The following is an 18,240-nucleotide window of genomic DNA, read 5'->3' on the forward strand; positions in this document are numbered from 1 at the left end:
ACCCGGGGGAAACCAACGCAAATACGGAGAGAACATACAAATTCTTTGCAGATGTTGACCTGGGTGGGATTCAAACCCAGGACCCCAGTGCTGCAAGGCAGAAGTGCTACTCACTTAGCCACATATTTTAAATATAAATATTTAGGGTGTTTTAGGGAAGGAATTTATTGGATGGTTTTTATACTATATACACGCGGTCCGCTACTTAAGAACACCTGACTTACAGACGACCCCTTGTTACAAACGGACCTCTGGATGTTGATCATTTCTTGTACAGGCGGTCCCCTACTTAAGGACACCCGACTTACAGACAACCCATAGTTACAGACAGACCCCTCTGACCTCTGGTGAAGCTCTGTGAATGCTTTACTATAGTCCCAGATTGCAATATTCAGCTATAAGGTGTCTGTAATGAAGCTTTATTGATAATCCTTGGTCCCATTACAGCAAAAAATGTTTAAACTCCAATTGTCATTGGGGCCAATTTTTTTTTTTTGTCTGGATCTACAATTATAAAATATACATTTTCGACTTGCATACAAATTCAACTTAAGAACAAAACTCCGGACCTCCGGACCCTATCTTGTACGTAACCCGGGGACTGCCTGTACTGTAACCCTAAGCTACAATAAACAGCTAAAACAGTTATCACAGGTGTCTGTAATTAAGCTTTCTTGTTCTTATGACAAATGTCACCTAAAAAATGTGTCTGGGGCTACAATTATAATATATAGACTTCAACTGCCTGTACTGAAATGGTCATAATCTTCAGATATTGAGTAAAGCCAAGAAGACTACCATGTATTGTAAAGAAAAGACTGAAATGTCAAATATTTAATCTCCAATCTTTATATATCAGTTGATATATTGCTCTCTTTTTGTAGACTACGGACAAAGATTCTCCGGGGTTGGTGCTCATGCACGACCTGGTGTTCCTTAGTGGATTTTCATCAACATTCAAAGACACAAATCAGCTGAAGTCAAAACTCCCTGAGAGTCTGTCATCTAAGATTAAACGGGTAAGAAAATACTTATTCTGTGTAACTAAGCATGTGGCTTTGTAACCCATGAGGCTTGCTAAAAAAATTCTGTAGGTTACATTAACCCCTTTACGACTGCCATACGACAATATATGTCCTATTTGCACATGCCCCATGCAGATTGCATGTGTATACTCGCCAAGATATTGTCCCACATTAAACGGTCATATCTCCTGAACCAGGCCAACGGCATGTGGGTGGCACCATATTAGCTTAGAATGCTAAGCAACCCTGTGATGTTATCAGGGAGCTAAGATCTTTCTGCATGACAGCCTCAGAGGGCGTTCACACGTTGCATTTTGGCCTGCCTTCATTGCGTTTGAAATGCATTATTGTTTACATTTGTTTACTTTATGTTAACACATGTATTGACGCATTTTGTAAATGCAAATTTTAACAGTAATGTAATTGGGCAAATCACCTCTCCTCAGCTGTTTTAATGAGTTTGCAATGAACACAGACCAAAACGCAATGTGTGAACGCGCCCTCAGGTCTTTGTAAGACCCGAGGCTGTATGTTTTTGGCTCATTTGTTAAAAATGTTCCCGCTTCCCAGTACAGGGCATGGAATACTAAATACCGACACAATGAAGTGCGATTTGTTACACAGAAAACAAGCCCATACACAGCTCTTTACATTGGAAAAATAAAAAAAGGTTATACATTTTTGAAGGTGGGGGAATGGAAATGAAAAAACAAAAAGGGCATGGTTGTTAAAGGGGTTGGCCACTTTCAGTAAATATTTGGTATTATTTGTGTAATGAAAAGTTACACAATTTTTCAATATACTTTCAGTATGAATTGCTCATGGTTTTCTAGATATCCGCTTGCTGTACCTCTATAGAAAGCTTCTCTATTTACTTCCAGTGGATATAACCTGTCCGTGGTGATGTCATGGACATGCAGGTGCACGAGCCGTTATTATCACAGAGATTCATCAGAGCCGCGTGATAATAAAGGCTCGTGCACCTGTGTGACATCACATGACCATGGACAGATTATATCCACTGGAAGTAAACAGAGAAGCTTTTCTATAGAAGGACAGAATGTATATTGGAAAATTGTATAATTTTATACTTACACAAACAATATATATTATTTGATGAAAGTAGTCAACCCCTTTAAGGGGTTAAATGGTGCTACTAGGAAGTACAGGCAGAAACTAGCCCTCATGCAGCTCTGTACACAAGAAAATAAAAAACATATGGCCTTTGAAAGGAACTCAAAACTGAAATGAAAAATAGAAAAAGCATAAGAGCGACAAGGGGTTAAAGTTTTTTTTTTGTTTTAATAAGCCATAGAATTAAATAAAGCTTTACCAAAGTATGTTAAAAATATGCACGGTGTCAATCACCCCTTTTCCAGGTTGAGCTACAAATGCAGAGAGTGCATGTAGTTCTGCAAACTGTCAGTTCTGTCTCCCTGTGGCTCCTCCTCTTTTTTTCTACATACTTCAGCTGTCAGAATGGAGGTGATACACTTTAAAAGGCTATATCTTCTGAACCGTAGCACATAAACTCCTTTATTGAAAAAGGTAACACAGAACACTGTACACAGTGGTGACAGTAAATTATGTGACAATGGTTCAATATGCAAAGTATCAAAGAGGAGACCGAATCAGTCCTGAAAAGGAATAAATCATGTAAAAGTACAATGGTGGAGATGTATTAATGTGTCAGTCTTTAGACCAGTGTAGAGTAGACCGAGACCAATCTTGTGCTGTCCGTTCACTAAAAGTGCATTGTCTGTCTATAAGGAAGCATACGGCGATTCACTAGGATCGTGCACCAGAAATCATGAATGTGTCTCTTCCCAGCTCAGGTCCGAGTTCACCATCTTTTTTTGTTGTGCGCCCTTTAATAGGGCGTGTGACACAATTTTTAAGTTAAATACGGTGCTCTGTCCAAATAAGATGGACTGTTTGACGACACGCCCCCTAATTTGTGTTGCATGGAGGCCAGCGCAGCTGCACTACAAAAGGGTCGCGTGCGACACTATCCCAGCGCAGACACTTCTTAAATACCTGTGCAAGCCATTTTAGCCATGAAGAACCCTTAGTAAATGAGCCCCATTGTGTCTGATGCTGCATGATTAATCTGGTGTATTGTAAGACTGGTGAGTCCTACTTTTCACTTCCTATTAGTTGGTTTAGCTGGGCTATTTCTGTCTGGTCACGGCCTTTAGTTACTGAGTATGTGACATTTTTTCCGACAACTTGGAAGGCTGCCTTAAAATGGTCTGAAACCTTCAATAAATATGGAGTTCGGTGTGTAAACAGGTGTATATTACTCCAGTTTTCTGGCGCTGACAGATGGAAACATCTGCCCCAATGTGTATAAACACTCAACTTAAATATGGCAAAGGCAAAAAAGGTTTTTTGTACATTTGAGGAGTCCAGGAGACACTGCAGCACAAAACTATACATTTAAGTAGAATGGACCTTTATTTTCTGTAGTGTTAAGTAGGTGGCACAGAAGGGATATCACTAGATTTAATGAGGTTAGGGGAGAATTGGCCCAGATTTTGTGAAATGTTTCAGGGCAGGGCGTACGTTCATAGAGGACCTTCTCATATGGTATTATATTCTAAACAAGTTTCTTTTATTGAGAAACGAAAGGAGGTTTGTCTTTCATTCAACTGATCGCTATTGCTTTCCTGGCAAAGAAAAGCGTTTCCCTCAAAAAAATGTGTTCATAGTGGGACCATTGTTCTTCGCCCATTATGCCGAAGAGACAAATCAGTGGTAAACAAGGTACGGGCCTGCCTAGGATCACAGATTATAGCCAGGTCACTATGCAACATCCCCCACCAGTGCCTAGCCTTTCTTCGGGTGGCTGTAGACAGCCGGGGCCCAGAATACTGGTGTGGCGGGCCTTAGGCATGTTATGGTCACGGTGCTTGGTATTGGGACCGGAGGGCTGACCTACAGCCTGGCAGGTCTCCAGCAGGTGGTGTGTGCAAGAATAATGGAGGGAGAGGCTTATGAAAGAAGTTTATCCCTGGGGCAACCCCTGAGGTGTATATAGGAATCCCTGGGTGATAAAGGATGGGGAGCCCTTGATGGTGAAGCAGCCTGGATCCAGGGATCACATGGAGGCACATTGTGCGAGTCAACTTGCGGTTCTTTATTTGAACTTAAACAGCAGGCAACAACCTAACATCAACAGGAGGTTCAGAAGGCTGAAAAGCCGATGGGAGATAGCTTGTCCCTAGGAAGGGTTGCCTGTTGGTAGCTTCAGGCTGGGCTGGGTAAGATGGAGCCGAGTCTGGACAATGGACCTCTGCTCTTGGGCTTAGTCTCCTGACTGGCTACAGGTGACAGGCAGCTGGCCGGAAACACCTCTGCTTCCTTGTGACATATATTTGAAGGGAACCGGTCATTAGAATCCCTTTTTCTGGCTCCCCTTTGTCCCCATATAAAATAAAGAATGTGCACACTGTCAAAGTGTTTTTAGAATAAAACATTCTTTTTCTGATTAAAAAAAGTAAGATTAAAGTTTACTTTTCGCTTGGCAGAGCACTGTCCCATGGGAGTGGCCAGTGTGGAATGATTCCCCTCCCCACCCACAGGAAACCACTCTGTCATGCGTCTTTTTAATATAGGAGGGATATGGTTTTTTTTTTTTAAAGCTTGAAATAGATGCATAACAAAGCTGTTTCCTGTGGGTGGGGATGCTTCTCACTGGCCACTCCCATGGGACACTGCTCTGCAGAGAGAAAGGTAAGCTTTTATCGAACTTTTCTTTTTATCACAAAAAGTCAGTTTTATTGTAAAAACACTTTGGCAGTGTGCACAGTATTCTCTATGGGGAAGGGGGGGGAGCCAGAAAAAGGGCTCCTGATGATGTGTTCCCTTTTAAGCTGTCTTGCTAAGTAATAAAGAAATAAGTACTGTACGGAAGGACCTAGCCTCCCAGAGCCTTTGTATGCTACAAGCTTAGCTAGTTGCAGCTTGGATCCGGAGAAGCCCCAATATAGAAGTGATAATAAGTGAGTCCATCTGTTTAAAGAAGGATTTCGATTTAGGTTCAGGGTGGATTATGTGTTGGAGAATGTAAAGTCATTTAGGAAGAGTCACCATTTTAACCAAGTTGATCTTTTTGGCCACAGACAAATAAACAAGGTATCCTTCCTAAGTTCTAGATACTACCACCCTCGCCTCAGATCTTGTAATTGTACATGAGACGAGAGCTCTGCAGAAGTTGTATGACTCTTTACTACATCTGTGTGCTTTTGCATTGCTAATTATTCATGTAGGGGGCAAGTTAAAAAAATCCAATGAGTAGACACTTCTAATGCATGGCAGCATGGAGCAGCCTAGGACTTGACATATCTGAGAGTCACATAAATATTGCAAATTCAGAGAGCCAACCCACTTACAGTTGTAAAACAAAATCATAGTTTGCTTTTCATCCCAGTTCCTTTTAAAGTTGTTGGGATAGAACAAGAGTTTATTTCAATAGTACAAGGCAGTCCCTGGGTTACATACAAGATAGGGTCTGTAGGTTTGTTCTTAAGTTGAATTTGTATGTAAGTCGGAACTGTATATTTTATCATTGTAATCCCAGCCAAAATTTTTTGGTCTCTGTAACCATTGGATTTTAAAAATGTTGGGTTGTCATTAGAATAAGGATTAACAATAAAACTTCATTACAGACACCTGTGATAACTGTTACAGCTGATTATTGTAGCCTAGGACTAAAGTACAATAAATTACCAAAATCCAGACGTCCGTTTGTAACTAGGGGTCGTATGTAAGCCGAGTGTTCTTAAGTAGGGGACCGCCTGTACATACAAAAGTTAAGTTGGCCAAGAGCCTAAACACCTAAGCTAAGTTGGCCAAGAGCCTAAAGAGTCTATACAGTGCCTCGTCCTTTTAAAAATAGACTAAATAAAAAAACACAATTTTTACAATGCAGTACAATAGAATGTATGTGAAAACTGGCCTTAAGGATAAACCGTACACATATCCGATGTAAATGCACTAGGGGGAGCTCTTGTTTCACAACATCTGAAGTCCTACTTTGATCCTACTGAAATAGGGAATGGGATCTGTAAGTGACAAGTGCAGAAGATTAGGAAGAGCATTACCATAAAAATGTCTAGCCACATAGTATAGCAATATTATGCTCCATGTCTAATCTTCAGATATCTATTTTGTCCAGAACACAGTGTCCATGTTCTGGCAGTAATGCGGGTTATGCAGGGTGCACAGCGATCTTAAGTCCAGCAGCATCAAAGTTCTTTGCAGCTATGCTGATACATGTTAGAAACTTTACAGCTCCCCATGCTCTGGAGGAGAATTGCACAGTCTGCTGTGTCCCTCTGACTCTGGCTGCGTCTATCTGCAGACTAATGACAGAGGCAGATGTGATTGAAAGTTGGGGCAGAACAGGTAGCTTACTGTGTGATAAATAATTGGGTTTTGGTTGTAATGTGGGTACTTGGTCTCTAAAAGGTTTGCCATCACTTCTGTATAGGAATGTTTAGTCTGCCGCTCTTTCCACCACAAAACATTAGGCAGCATGCTAGCTATATATGTGTGCATGTATATGTTCTTGTAGAGTAAGGTCATTGAGCATTATGCTCACTAAAGCAGTGGTAAAAGTATTGCGATGTACAGCTGTTGCAGCCACAAATTTGGATTCCTCAAGTGTGACCAAGGAATCAAAGGGATTGTAGCAGCTGTCCTTTCTTGGTAGCACATACAGAGATTGGGGCATCTGATCATGAATCTCAGCTCTGATATATTTATGATACCTTTATGACCAATTGGCTGGCTGCTAGCCCCATGTTGACTATAAAATGGTAGCATTAAAAAACATAAAATAAAAATGTAAATTTCATCCTTTTAAATTATAAAACAAGTTAGTATGCGAAGCAATGAAGATTGTAAAAAAAAAAAAGTACATATTTGGTGTTGCCACCTTTGTAATGACCTGTGCTAACATTTATCTAGAGACAATGCCTGAAATATAAAATAAAAGTTAGAAGGCAATGCCAAAAATGCAGCTTTTATGGTCACCTCGCTACAGAAAGTTGTGACCAATCTTCCACAATGATGGGTAGCTGCCCTGAATATCTGTGTAACTATACTTTCGTGTGTTAGTAGCAGCAGGACTGTCAAAAATGTGTTAATTTTCAGGATTGTAGCAGGACTTGGAGCACTAGGGGAATTTTTCTCAAACTGCAGTATTCTTTGGTCCCAGCATTCAAATTGCTCCCCAGTTCCTCCCTTCTGCTGTTGAAGATCTAGAAGCCTGATGATACAGTCACTCAAAGTAGTGCTATGTACAGAGAAGAGTTCTTACACCAGTGCACCATGGTGCTCTTATCCCAGCCACAATCCTGAAATGCATTTTCTATAGTTCTTCTGCAACCAACAGCACACATGTATAATTATACAGATCTCCAGAGCTGCTTCCTAACACTGTCTGCAGTTTTGTATTTTCAGTGATTGCATTGAGAATAAAAACTTCCCAACTCCTGTAACATGGTGAACCAAAAACGAACATTTTCAAAGGGGTATTCAAAATAAGTATAACGGTAATGAAGGTCATTGCATTTGGTAGAATAAGAATGTTGTTTATGCTGTATGTTGAACTGCAGCAAGTGATTAAAAAAAAAAAAATTTAACGCATAACTGAAACTTTGAAACAGTTTTTTGAAATTCGGAAATGAATGGTGTAGGGCAGTGGTGGCGAACCTATGGCATGGGGGCCAGAGGCGGCACTCAGAACCCTTTCTGTGGGCACCCGGCCCATCACTCCAGATATTGCCTGAGACTATACATATATCAAAACGACCGCAACAAAATAGGGAATTCATTAATAATGTTCATTTTGAGTTAATTTGAAAATCTAAAAAAAAGTACTATAGATTCCAAAAAAAACCCCAAATAAAAAAAATGTTCAAACTTTTATTACCTTTTATTAACTATCTCTGTGTCCCGAAAAAAACACAGCAAAAAAACTTAAAGGTAGCATGCAAAAAAAAAAAAAAGTTATGGCCCTTAAACCGATGAATACAACAATTCGATAAAAATGCCCGGCCACTAGAGCCTTTTTAGGCGGCGTCACTAAGGGGTTAAAGGGCTGAAAAATGGGTTTTTGTTGTGTAAAATAAAATTTTCATTCATGTAGGGCACTAGGACAACCTCATGGCTTTGAGGCTCATTTAAGTGTTGCAACACTGACCATTTATATTCTTATCTATCGACATCTGATGGATATCATACAAAAGCTGTTTATGAAAAAAGGATGAAATTTGGAATGATCCCTTGCATATGTGTTTTGGAGAGATTTCTCCTAGAATAGTTTAGTATTAACATGAAATGCAATATGTTCACGTCAAGTCTTTGCATGTCCAGTTGCTCTTCCTGGATAGCAGAAGCATCCGTGCCAGATAACGGGAATATTACACCAGAGCCAGCTGCTCCCCCACGTATTGTGTGCTGGTTTCAATGCAAATGCTGTGCTGTTTTTAGAAGACCCTTGGATACTTCTTTTCCCTGCCCCATTGCAAAATGATAATATCTCAGTGTCAAATGACTCTCACTTTGCTGCTTTTTTTTAAATCGACAGTAAATAGTTTTAACTCTTTTTGCCTTTTCTCTGAAACCAAGTGGTTTTGGTAGTGTGAACTAAATTTCTTAATAAGTCAAAGCTGCACATTTTCTATACATGGAGACTAACTGAAAGCCCAGATGCCGGTGTAAACTGGGCCTAATACATTTATATAGGGCAGTGATGGTGAACCTTTTAGAGGTTGAGTGCCCAAACTGCAACCCAAAACCTTCATATTTTTTGCAAAGCGCCAAAACAGCAATTCAAGCAGTAACTTATTGCAATCTTCTTGCTGTACCACCACAGTTTTCAATGACCCTGAGGGCACCGATATCTTTGTCAGAAGGAGAAGAAATTTGGGTTGTCACTAAAGCTTCCCATGACAGTCCCCTGAGCAGGAAGATTCCAGGGGTCGCACAGAAGGAGCTCCAATGGTAACCTGACCCTGTCCACAACCCCTCTCTCTTCCTGCAGTCTCAGGTATAACACGGTGCTCCACATTAAAATAATTCTAAGCATGGCAAGTCCTGAGACTGCAAGAAGGTCCCTGTGTGGCGAATTCTGCCATTGTGCAACAGACTGAGTGCCCACTGAGAGGGCTCTGAGTGCCACCTCTGGCACCCATGCCACAGGTTCACCACCACTGATACAGGGTTTTAAAGTACGAATACAATTTTGCAACCAATGCATGAAAAAATAAGAAAACTTTAAAAATACTGTTGAGTAAAAGCAACTTACCATTTTGGATATACAATGCTAAACCATCTGTTTTATTAATATGCCATGGACTATTTCACAGTAGGGTTTTTATTTTCATTACAAGATGAGTTTTTCCAGTTTTATTGTTTTTTTTTTTTTTTATGGTTTCTGTTCCACTTTGGTAATTTTAAAGCGTAACTGCAAATTATAATGATTTTACCAGATTACTACATGTGATTTCCCCTTTGTAAACAAGCAGAACGATGCCTACTTTGTGCTGCTCATCCTTTTCTTTCCAAAGTCATGGAATTTTCTGTTCTGGAGGGTTTGACAAAAATCTTTCTCCCATCACTTCCTAGGCTGATCGGTGTAAAATTTAACAGTGTGGGTGAGCACTAGCTTCATGATTTCTCTGCTCTATGAGATGCTGTGTGTTGACAATGTGACATGTTTATCTACACTTTAAATTTAGCTTCTGAACATTATCTAACACATAGTAAAATTGATGAGACAGATCAGAGTCATGAGATGGATATAAGATACAATGACACACTCAACTGTACTATCTCACCTATAAAACACACAGTTAAAACTGCCCCCCTTCACCTTAGATCAAAATTTTATCTTTAGTTTGTATAACACCCTCTGCAAACTGAGAAAGTGTAGAAACATGTGCTGCTGGACCAGGAAGTGCCTGTCTCTGTAGTGTGCTGTCTGCCTCTTGTCCCTCCTGATACTGCATGCAAGAGAAGCTGGGGGAATCTTCCCTACCATAGTCTGGAGCTATTGTTGGATCCAGGGACAACCAAAATGAAAACACCAGGACTGATAGAGACAGGTTGGAATTTCTGTGAAATGCTGTATTTCTGTTAATAACATTGAATTAGAGATTGTGTTATGTTATTCTGAGTATATTTAAGAGTTTTGTCTTTGGGGAAATACCCCTTTAATATTGTGTGTGGGAAGGGGGATAATGAACATTTTTCTATTCTACTTCATTTTAAAGAAACAGACTGCAAAGTGCCCCTTGCTAACAGCATTATTTCTCTGTTTATAAGGAAGAGCCATATTTTTTAGGCAGACTATAGGTTTCTTTCTGCTCGCTGTGTGTTTGATTACACAGCTCTGAGCAGTGAGTTTTAACCCTTTCTGCTCTCTCTTCTTGGGTATAATCTTCTATAAATATGTACTCTTAAACAGAATTATTTCTTTCCCTGCCTCTTACTTTCACTTTTATTTTAATAAGGAAAGGCTTCCTGTTCAGGAATTAATAGGATCTTTGTTAGTAAGTAATGGCAATAGAATACTATAGCCAGGGAAGGGTTAATCCTCACTCACACACATTAATCTCAAAGTGTGGGTAAGCCTTAAAGGAGACCATATGTATTAATTGAGTATCTTGTCTTCCTTATTTCTCTGCAGATACAGCTATACTCTGAAGCAAGTGTTGCACTTTTGCAGTTGAATGATCCCAAAGATTTCCAGGAGCTAAACATACAGACAAAGAAGAATATGACTATAGAAGGGAAAGAGGTGACCCTGAGTCCAGCTTACTTGCTCTGGGATCTTAGTGCTGTCAGCCAGGTATGCAATGAAGTTTCAGGCTGCATATTCAGAAGTCTAAGAAGATTGTGTTAATTGGCAACTACCTTGAATATAATTGGGCTCAAAGGTCTTGGCTCATTTTTCACGCCTGGCAGAGCAATACTTCTCAACAAGCAAATGGTAGAAAATAAATTGGGCAATGTAACTTGTACCCTTGGATAAGCCCAACTGAAATGTTCATACGTAAGGGTCATATGAGCAGTCAGCAAGTCATTTAACATACAGAGAGCTTCAGCGGTAAACACCATATGAGCTCAGGGTATAAGAGTGCAGCAGTGATCCGGCCACAGAACATTCTTTTCATGCTGTGTTGTCTACACTAACAACTCCATATGTGAGGAAGGAATTTGTGTTTCCAGCACAAATGCCCTTTTTTTTTTAGTGTCATTTTTATGGAAAACTTGCATTTGAATGATTTGCTTATTGACGTAGTCCAGTTTATAATTTTTGTTTAACCCTGAAAATGGTCTAAAATAAGAATTCTTATTTGCATGTCTGTTTTTTTTTTTTGTTATCCAACATTGCCTCCCATTTGGTCTATAGCACAGTGATGGCGAACCTTTTAGAGACCAAGTGCCCAAACTGCAAACAAAAGTCCATGTAATCATTGCAGAGTGCCAACATGTCTATTTAGCCTAAAATTACCTGCAACCCCCCGATATAAGGACATATAATAATGTAGTATGATAACCATTACCAGTACAACAAGATAAATATCATCATACTGATAATAAACAGACCGATATAGAAAGACCAACATCACCAATAATATCACTAAGCAGGAGCAAATACAGTGAGGAACACTACGGCCACACAGTGAGGGACACTGTATTTTACACTTTAAGGTGGATACATATAAATGTTCGTTAAATAAAGGTTACTCATGAGATGACATAATAGTTGTTATGTTAAAATTGCCATCTCTGTGTCCTTTAAATAACATCAAAGGCAAATATCTTAAAGATGAGATAGATGTTTAGGTCTTGTTTATATTTACTTAGCATGTCACTCAAGCTCATAATCTAGATATATTTAACTTGTGAAGATTGTTTACCTCCTTATTAGGTACAGCGGGTGCAGTGCCTTGGTAACCAGCCCATTTTCCCAGTACTTACATAGTGGATAGCTGCTTGACATGTCTGTGACTTTGTTTTCTGTATACTCTTCCGCCAGTAATTCACTTTTAGCCTATGGCTTTAACATCACAGTGTGAATGTGACAACCATGTGGCTTTAGACTGAATAATGAGCACTGAATAAGCAACTAGACCAAAATGATATATGGCTGCAACTGTGTGAAATACCTAAATTGTAGAAGTGGAATCATCCTGGTTAAATATCTCTAATTAGATTTTATATCTACATTGACTATTTGTTTTGAATTTTGCAATTACACTTAAAAAAGGAAATGGTAGAGTACCGTATATACTTGTGTGTAAGCCGAGTTTTTCAGCACAAAAAATGTGCTGAATAAACTCCCCTCGGCTTATACACGAGTCAAGTAAAAAATAAAAAACGTAATACTCACCCTCCGGTGTCCAGATCGTTGGTGCGGCTCCCGATGTTCAGCGCGAGGCTCCCGATCTTCGGCCCGGGTCCCGGCGGCTTCTCTTCTTTCTTCTCTGCTCTCTCGCCGGCAGAGTCGCGTCTATGCAATCTGTGGCGGGAGCACACTATGATGCGGCGGTGTCGCCGCTGATGACGTCATCAGCGGCGGCGACGACGCATCATAGTGTGCGTCTGCTGCAGATCGCATGGACGCAACTCTGTCGGCGAGAGAACAGAGAAGAGAGAAGAGGAGCCGCTGGGACCCGCGCCGAAGATCGGGAGCCTCGCGCTGAACATCGGGACCCGCACCAACAATCCGAACACCGGAGGGTGAGTATTACGTTTTTTTATTTTTTTGGCAGGGGGCTGCCTGGCTGTATACTACATTGGGGGGGGGGGGGCTGTCTAGCTGTATACTATATTGGAGGGGCTGCCTGGCTGTATACTACATTGGGGGGGCTGCCTGGCTGTATACTATATTGGAGGGGCTGCCTGGCTGTATACTACATTGGGGGGGCTGCCTGGCTGTATACTACATTGGGGGGGGGGCTGCCTGGCTGTATACTACATTGGGGGGGCTGCCTGGCTGTATACTACATTGGGGGGGGGCTGCCTGGCTGTATACTACATTGGGGGGGGGCTGCCTGGCTGTATACTACATTGGGGGGGGGGGCTGCCTGGCTGTATACTACATTGGGGGGGCTGCCTGGCTGTATACTACATTGGGGGGGCTGCCTGGCTGTATACTATATTGGGGGGGAGCTGCCTGGCTGTATACTATATTGGGGGGGGCTGCCTGGCTGTATACTATATTGGGGGGGGGGCTGCCTGGCTGTATACTACATTGGGGGGGGGGCTGCCTGGCTGTATACTACATTGGGGGGGGGGCTGCCTGGCTGTATACTACATTGGGGGGGCTGCCTGGCTGTATACTACATTGGGGGGGCTGCCTGGCTGTATACTATATTGGGGGGGGCTGCCTGGCTGTATACTATATTGGGGGGGGCTGCCTGGCTGTATACTATATTGGGGGGGGGGCTGCCTGGCTGTATACTACATTGGGGGGGGGTTGCCTGGCTGTATACTACATTGGGGGGGTTGCCTGGCTGTATACTACATTGGGGGGGGGGGCTGCCTGGCTGTATACTACATTGGAGGGGGGCTACCTGGCTGTATTCTACCTTGGGGGGGCTGGCTGGCTGTATGCTACATGGGGCTGGCTGGCTGTATACTATATTGGGGGGGCTGCCTGGCTGTATACTATATTGGGGGGGCTGGCTGGCTGTATACTACATTGGGGGGGGGGGCTGGCTGGCTGTATACTACATTGGGGGGGGGGCTGCCTGGCTGTATACTACATTGGGGGGGGGGGGGTTGCCTGGCTGTATACTACATTGGGGGGGGGGCTGCCTGGCTGTATACTACATTGGGGGGGGGGGGCTGCCTGGCTGTATTCTACCTTGGGGGGGGCTGCCTGGCTGTATACTACATTGGGGGGGGGGGGGGGCTGCCTGGCTGTATTCTACCTTGGGGTGGCTGGCTGGCTGTATGCTACATGGGGCTGGCTGGCTGTATACTATATTGGGGGGGGCTGCCTGGCTGTATACTATATTGGGGTGCTGGCTGGCTGTATACTACATTGGGGGGGGCTGCCTGGCTGTATACTACATTGAGGGGGGGGCTGCCTGGCTGTATACTACAATGGGGGGGGGGCTGCCTGGCTGTATACTACATTGGGGGGGGGGGCTGCCTGGCTGTATACTACATTGGGGGGGGGGCTGCCTGGCTGTATACTACATTGGGGGGGGGGGGCTGCCTGGCTGTATACTACATTGGGGGGGGGGCTGCCTGGCTGTATACTACATTGGGGGGGGGGGCTGCCTGGCTGTATACTATATGGGGGGGGGCTGCCTGGCTGTATACTACATTGGGGGGGGGGGGCTGCCTGGCTGTATACTACATTGGGGGGGGGGGGGCTGCCTGGCTGTATACTACATTGGGGGGGGGGCTGCCTGGCTGTATACTACATTGGGGGGGGGGCTGCCTGGCTGTATACTACATTGGGGGGGGGGGGCTGCCTGGCTGTATGCTACATTGAGGGGGCTGGCTGGATACTACACCCTCGGTTTATACTCAAGTCAATAGGTTTTCCCAGTTTTTGGTGGTAAAATTAGGGGTCTCGGCTTATACTCGAGTATATACGGTATGTCTATGAAGGTAGGAGGAGGACCTGAGTAGGAAACACACAGAAACATACTGCAGCAGAGAACAGTAAGTGGTTAAAGGAAACCTACCATTTGATTTGATGCATTATGAAGCAAGCATACCTTGAGAATGCTGTAGCTACACTGATGCAGGATCATATCTTGTTTAATGCCTGAGTTAAGTGGTTTTGCTGAAAAAACTATTATAAAATTCTGGATCTTGTGAAAGCTGGGTGAGGCTGTCTGCCTACATAAACGCATTACACACAGAGCTTAGTCAAGACAGGACTAATCAAACTGAGCTGGATTACTCGTACACAGCAGCTGGGGGATGGTGCAGCAATTGATTATTCTGCCTTCAGGCACAACCCATGGATTACATCATCCTGTGAGCAATGCATAACTAATGTGCTAAGAAAAGCGCTGAGCCCAGGCAAAGGAGTGGCACAGCTTCAATATCATAAATTTTCTAATTGTTTTATCTGCAAAACCACTCAACTCAGGGATTGATACGAGATATGATTCTGTATCAGTGTAGCTACAGCATTCTCAAGGTATAATTGCTTTATACTGCATCAAATCAAATGGTAGGTTTCCTTTAAGCAGGTTTATAGCAATATTATCTTACTTGGTTTTGAGTAGACTTGCGTGCAATGAGTAGCAAAGATTTTCTCTTTAGTTTTGTCTCAGTTTAGCTGACAGGATAAGAGCTGATAAGAGGTGTTAAAGACATTTTCCTATGAGAGATGAAACATGGTTGCTGAAATTAACCTGAAACATTTGCAAAAATACAATTAAAAGAAAAGTTACTCTTTTTAAAAATATAATTTTTATAAAACATGAGAAGTGGTACTGATCTCAGTGATACACAGTAGTTCCCATTTGGGTTCTTCCAGGGTCTGTACTTCTACAGTACGGCCATCTCAACACACAGTAAATAGCTGCTCATGCAATTGGTGGCAGCAGTAGTAACCACATCTGCAGTCTGTGGCCGAATAAAAAAAACACTGGATATCATTGGCGAGATCTACTTTTCTATTTCATATATGCTAGGATCGCTGTGTTGTCTCAGCACCTCTGGCGGTCTACAGTTCCTGGTAGCGTTCTCTTCCCACCATCTCTAATCAGTACCATTCAGCTAGTAGCCAATGGCCCCTCTGAATAAGAGTTTTATTATTTTCTTAGCTCCAAGTTGTATATATGTTTTATTAATTCCCGAACAACCTCTTTAACGTGCACTATTGATCTATGCAAAGTTATTGACCATAAAGTATACTTTACATAATGGATTCAGATGGCACCTGCCAGCAGTTTTGACTAAAGCCCACTGTAGGTTCTGCAACCCTCCAAGCAGTAAAATATATCACAGCAGACCTTTTCAGTTTGTACGCTACATGTTCTTTCTTTATCTTTTAATAGCTTAAGCAGGATGAGGACATCTCAGCAAGTCGTTTTGAGGACAATGAAGAATTACGGTACTCTTTGCGGTCTATTGAGAAACACGCTCCTTGGGTTCGGCATGTTTTTATTGTGACAAATGGCCAAATCCCATCCTGGCTAAACCTTGATAATCCACGTGTCACCATTGTAACTCATCAAGTAAGATGTGTTTTGTTTCTTTATTCCTCTTTTTCATTCTCTTTTAATGACACCATTACAGAACATGTATGGATAAAATAATTCCAGACTATCTTCTCTGAGCTGAGTGTGGCAATATGACTAGGTTGCAACTCTTGTTGCCTACATGGGCATTATTATTCATGTGTATTGCTGTACTCATGTAGCTGGTTATTTCATGCCACTCATCTCTGAATTTCTTGAGCTAAAAGGAAAAGTAAGGAAGGGCATATCTGTAGTCAATGTTGTTTTTGCCCTAATGGGTTTTGGAAACATCTTTCATACTTTTGTAACTCAGTAGTGTCTTGGTGACAGACATGTGACATGTAAATTCTTCTCTCTGACCTCTACAAATTATTCAGCCTTATTTATGGCTTTGGCCTGTGCCCTGAACAGAGGCTCCTTCACAATTCAACACTTTATGTAATATGAACAAGAGCTGGCATCCTAGTCCCCAATAATAATCCTATTCTGCAGCGCTGTACGGGTTATGTGGTACATATACAAATGAAAAAAAAGACATTACAGAGTACGGTAATAACATATTCAGATGAAACAATAGGAATGAGGGCCCTGCTCGCAAGAGCTTACATTCTGTGAGGATGAGGGGTGGACCAGAGAGTGACTGGTAAAATTACCCTCAATAGACAAGGTATTGTGTGTTTTCAGCTTTTGTTAAATGTATTAACCCTTGATCTGTACAGAATTGCTATTTATAGAGATTTTAATACACACTTAAGATGACATGGCAGATCTTCTTTTAGACCTCCTAGAGCAGTGATGGCAAACCTTTTAGACACCGAGTGCCCAAACTTTAACCAAAACCCACATATTTTTCGCAAAGTGCCAATGCGACAATTTAAGCAGGAACTTATTACTCCCTGCTCTTTCACAGGTTTAAATTTTAGAGGTACCTGAGGACACCAATACAGTAGAAAGAAGGAAAAGAAGTTTGGATTATTATTGTAGCTTCCTTCTGGGGTCCTGGGCTGCCTGGGACTGCAAGAGGCCTTGAGTCCTGTCTGGCGAACTCTACCCTGGGGTAATGGCAAGGGTGCCCATAGAGAAGGCTCTGAGTGCCACCTCTGGCACCCGTGCCATAGGTTCACCATCACTGTCCTAGAGCATATGCATTATGAACACTGCTTATCTCAACAATGAAAATACATACACAATCATCAAAAGATACATGGTATAGTGGAATCGGGCGGAAAAGCTGTCCATTTAATAGCAGTTTATTTCTCTACTGTGTGTGCATGATTTGTGTATACATTTTTGAACACCTCCGTTCTGATTAATGGAGGTCTAGTGATCTCCATGTTATCATCTTTTCATATTTAAAGAGAACTTTCCATGGAAATTAACCCACCCAAAATAAATACTTCATTGAAAATAATGATTAAAAAGTATTGTCCTTATCCCAAAAGGTTTCATTTCCATGGTTGCAATGTTAAAAAAAAAATCAGTTTGTAAACTTATATGTAACTGCCCTGCTGTGAGTCCAATCGGACGTAGGCTATATTCGCACTGCCGTTGCCCGCCCGTACCGTACCGTACCGTAGCGGGCAACGGCAGTGCACGGGGAGAGGAGGAGGAGGTGAGCGCAGCTCACAACCGCCCCTCTCCATAGGAAGCAACGGCGCACGGTGCCGTACTACGGGTAAAGATAGGACAGGTCCTATCTTTTTCCCGGGTACAGAGCGGTACGGTGCCGCAGGTGTGCTGCACCGTACCGCTCCCATAGGGCACTGTGCGCCCATTGCCGTCTATGGAGGACGTATATCGGCCGTATATATGTCCTCCATACGTTAGTGTGAATGTAGCCTAAGTCCACTGAGACCCTGCATATTCAGTGGCTACTAAAATTGCCCTGCCTCCTTGTTCCTGATTGACAAGTTTCAGTGCTATGATAGAAAGCTCTGTTACTTCATTGGGCAATTAAAGTCATGTGGCCAGCAAGATGT

General features: G+C 42.3%; 1 protein-coding gene across 1 annotated transcript in view; it reads left to right on the plus strand.

Annotated features, from left to right (window-relative positions):
• The window catches only part of GNPTAB (N-acetylglucosamine-1-phosphate transferase subunits alpha and beta), a 46,559-nt gene that overhangs the window by 12,958 nt on the left and 15,361 nt on the right, over positions 1 to 18,240 (plus strand). The window contains exons 7-9 of the mRNA XM_072146396.1: positions 885 to 1,019; positions 10,726 to 10,887; positions 16,079 to 16,258. Of these exons, the coding sequence (XP_072002497.1) occupies positions 885 to 1,019; positions 10,726 to 10,887; positions 16,079 to 16,258 (477 nt within the window). The remainder of the gene's footprint in view (positions 1 to 884; positions 1,020 to 10,725; positions 10,888 to 16,078; positions 16,259 to 18,240) is intronic.

This window comes from Engystomops pustulosus, chromosome 4 (assembly GCF_040894005.1).
Source record: "Engystomops pustulosus chromosome 4, aEngPut4.maternal, whole genome shotgun sequence".
NCBI classification, from domain to species: Eukaryota; Metazoa; Chordata; class Amphibia; order Anura; family Leptodactylidae; genus Engystomops; species Engystomops pustulosus.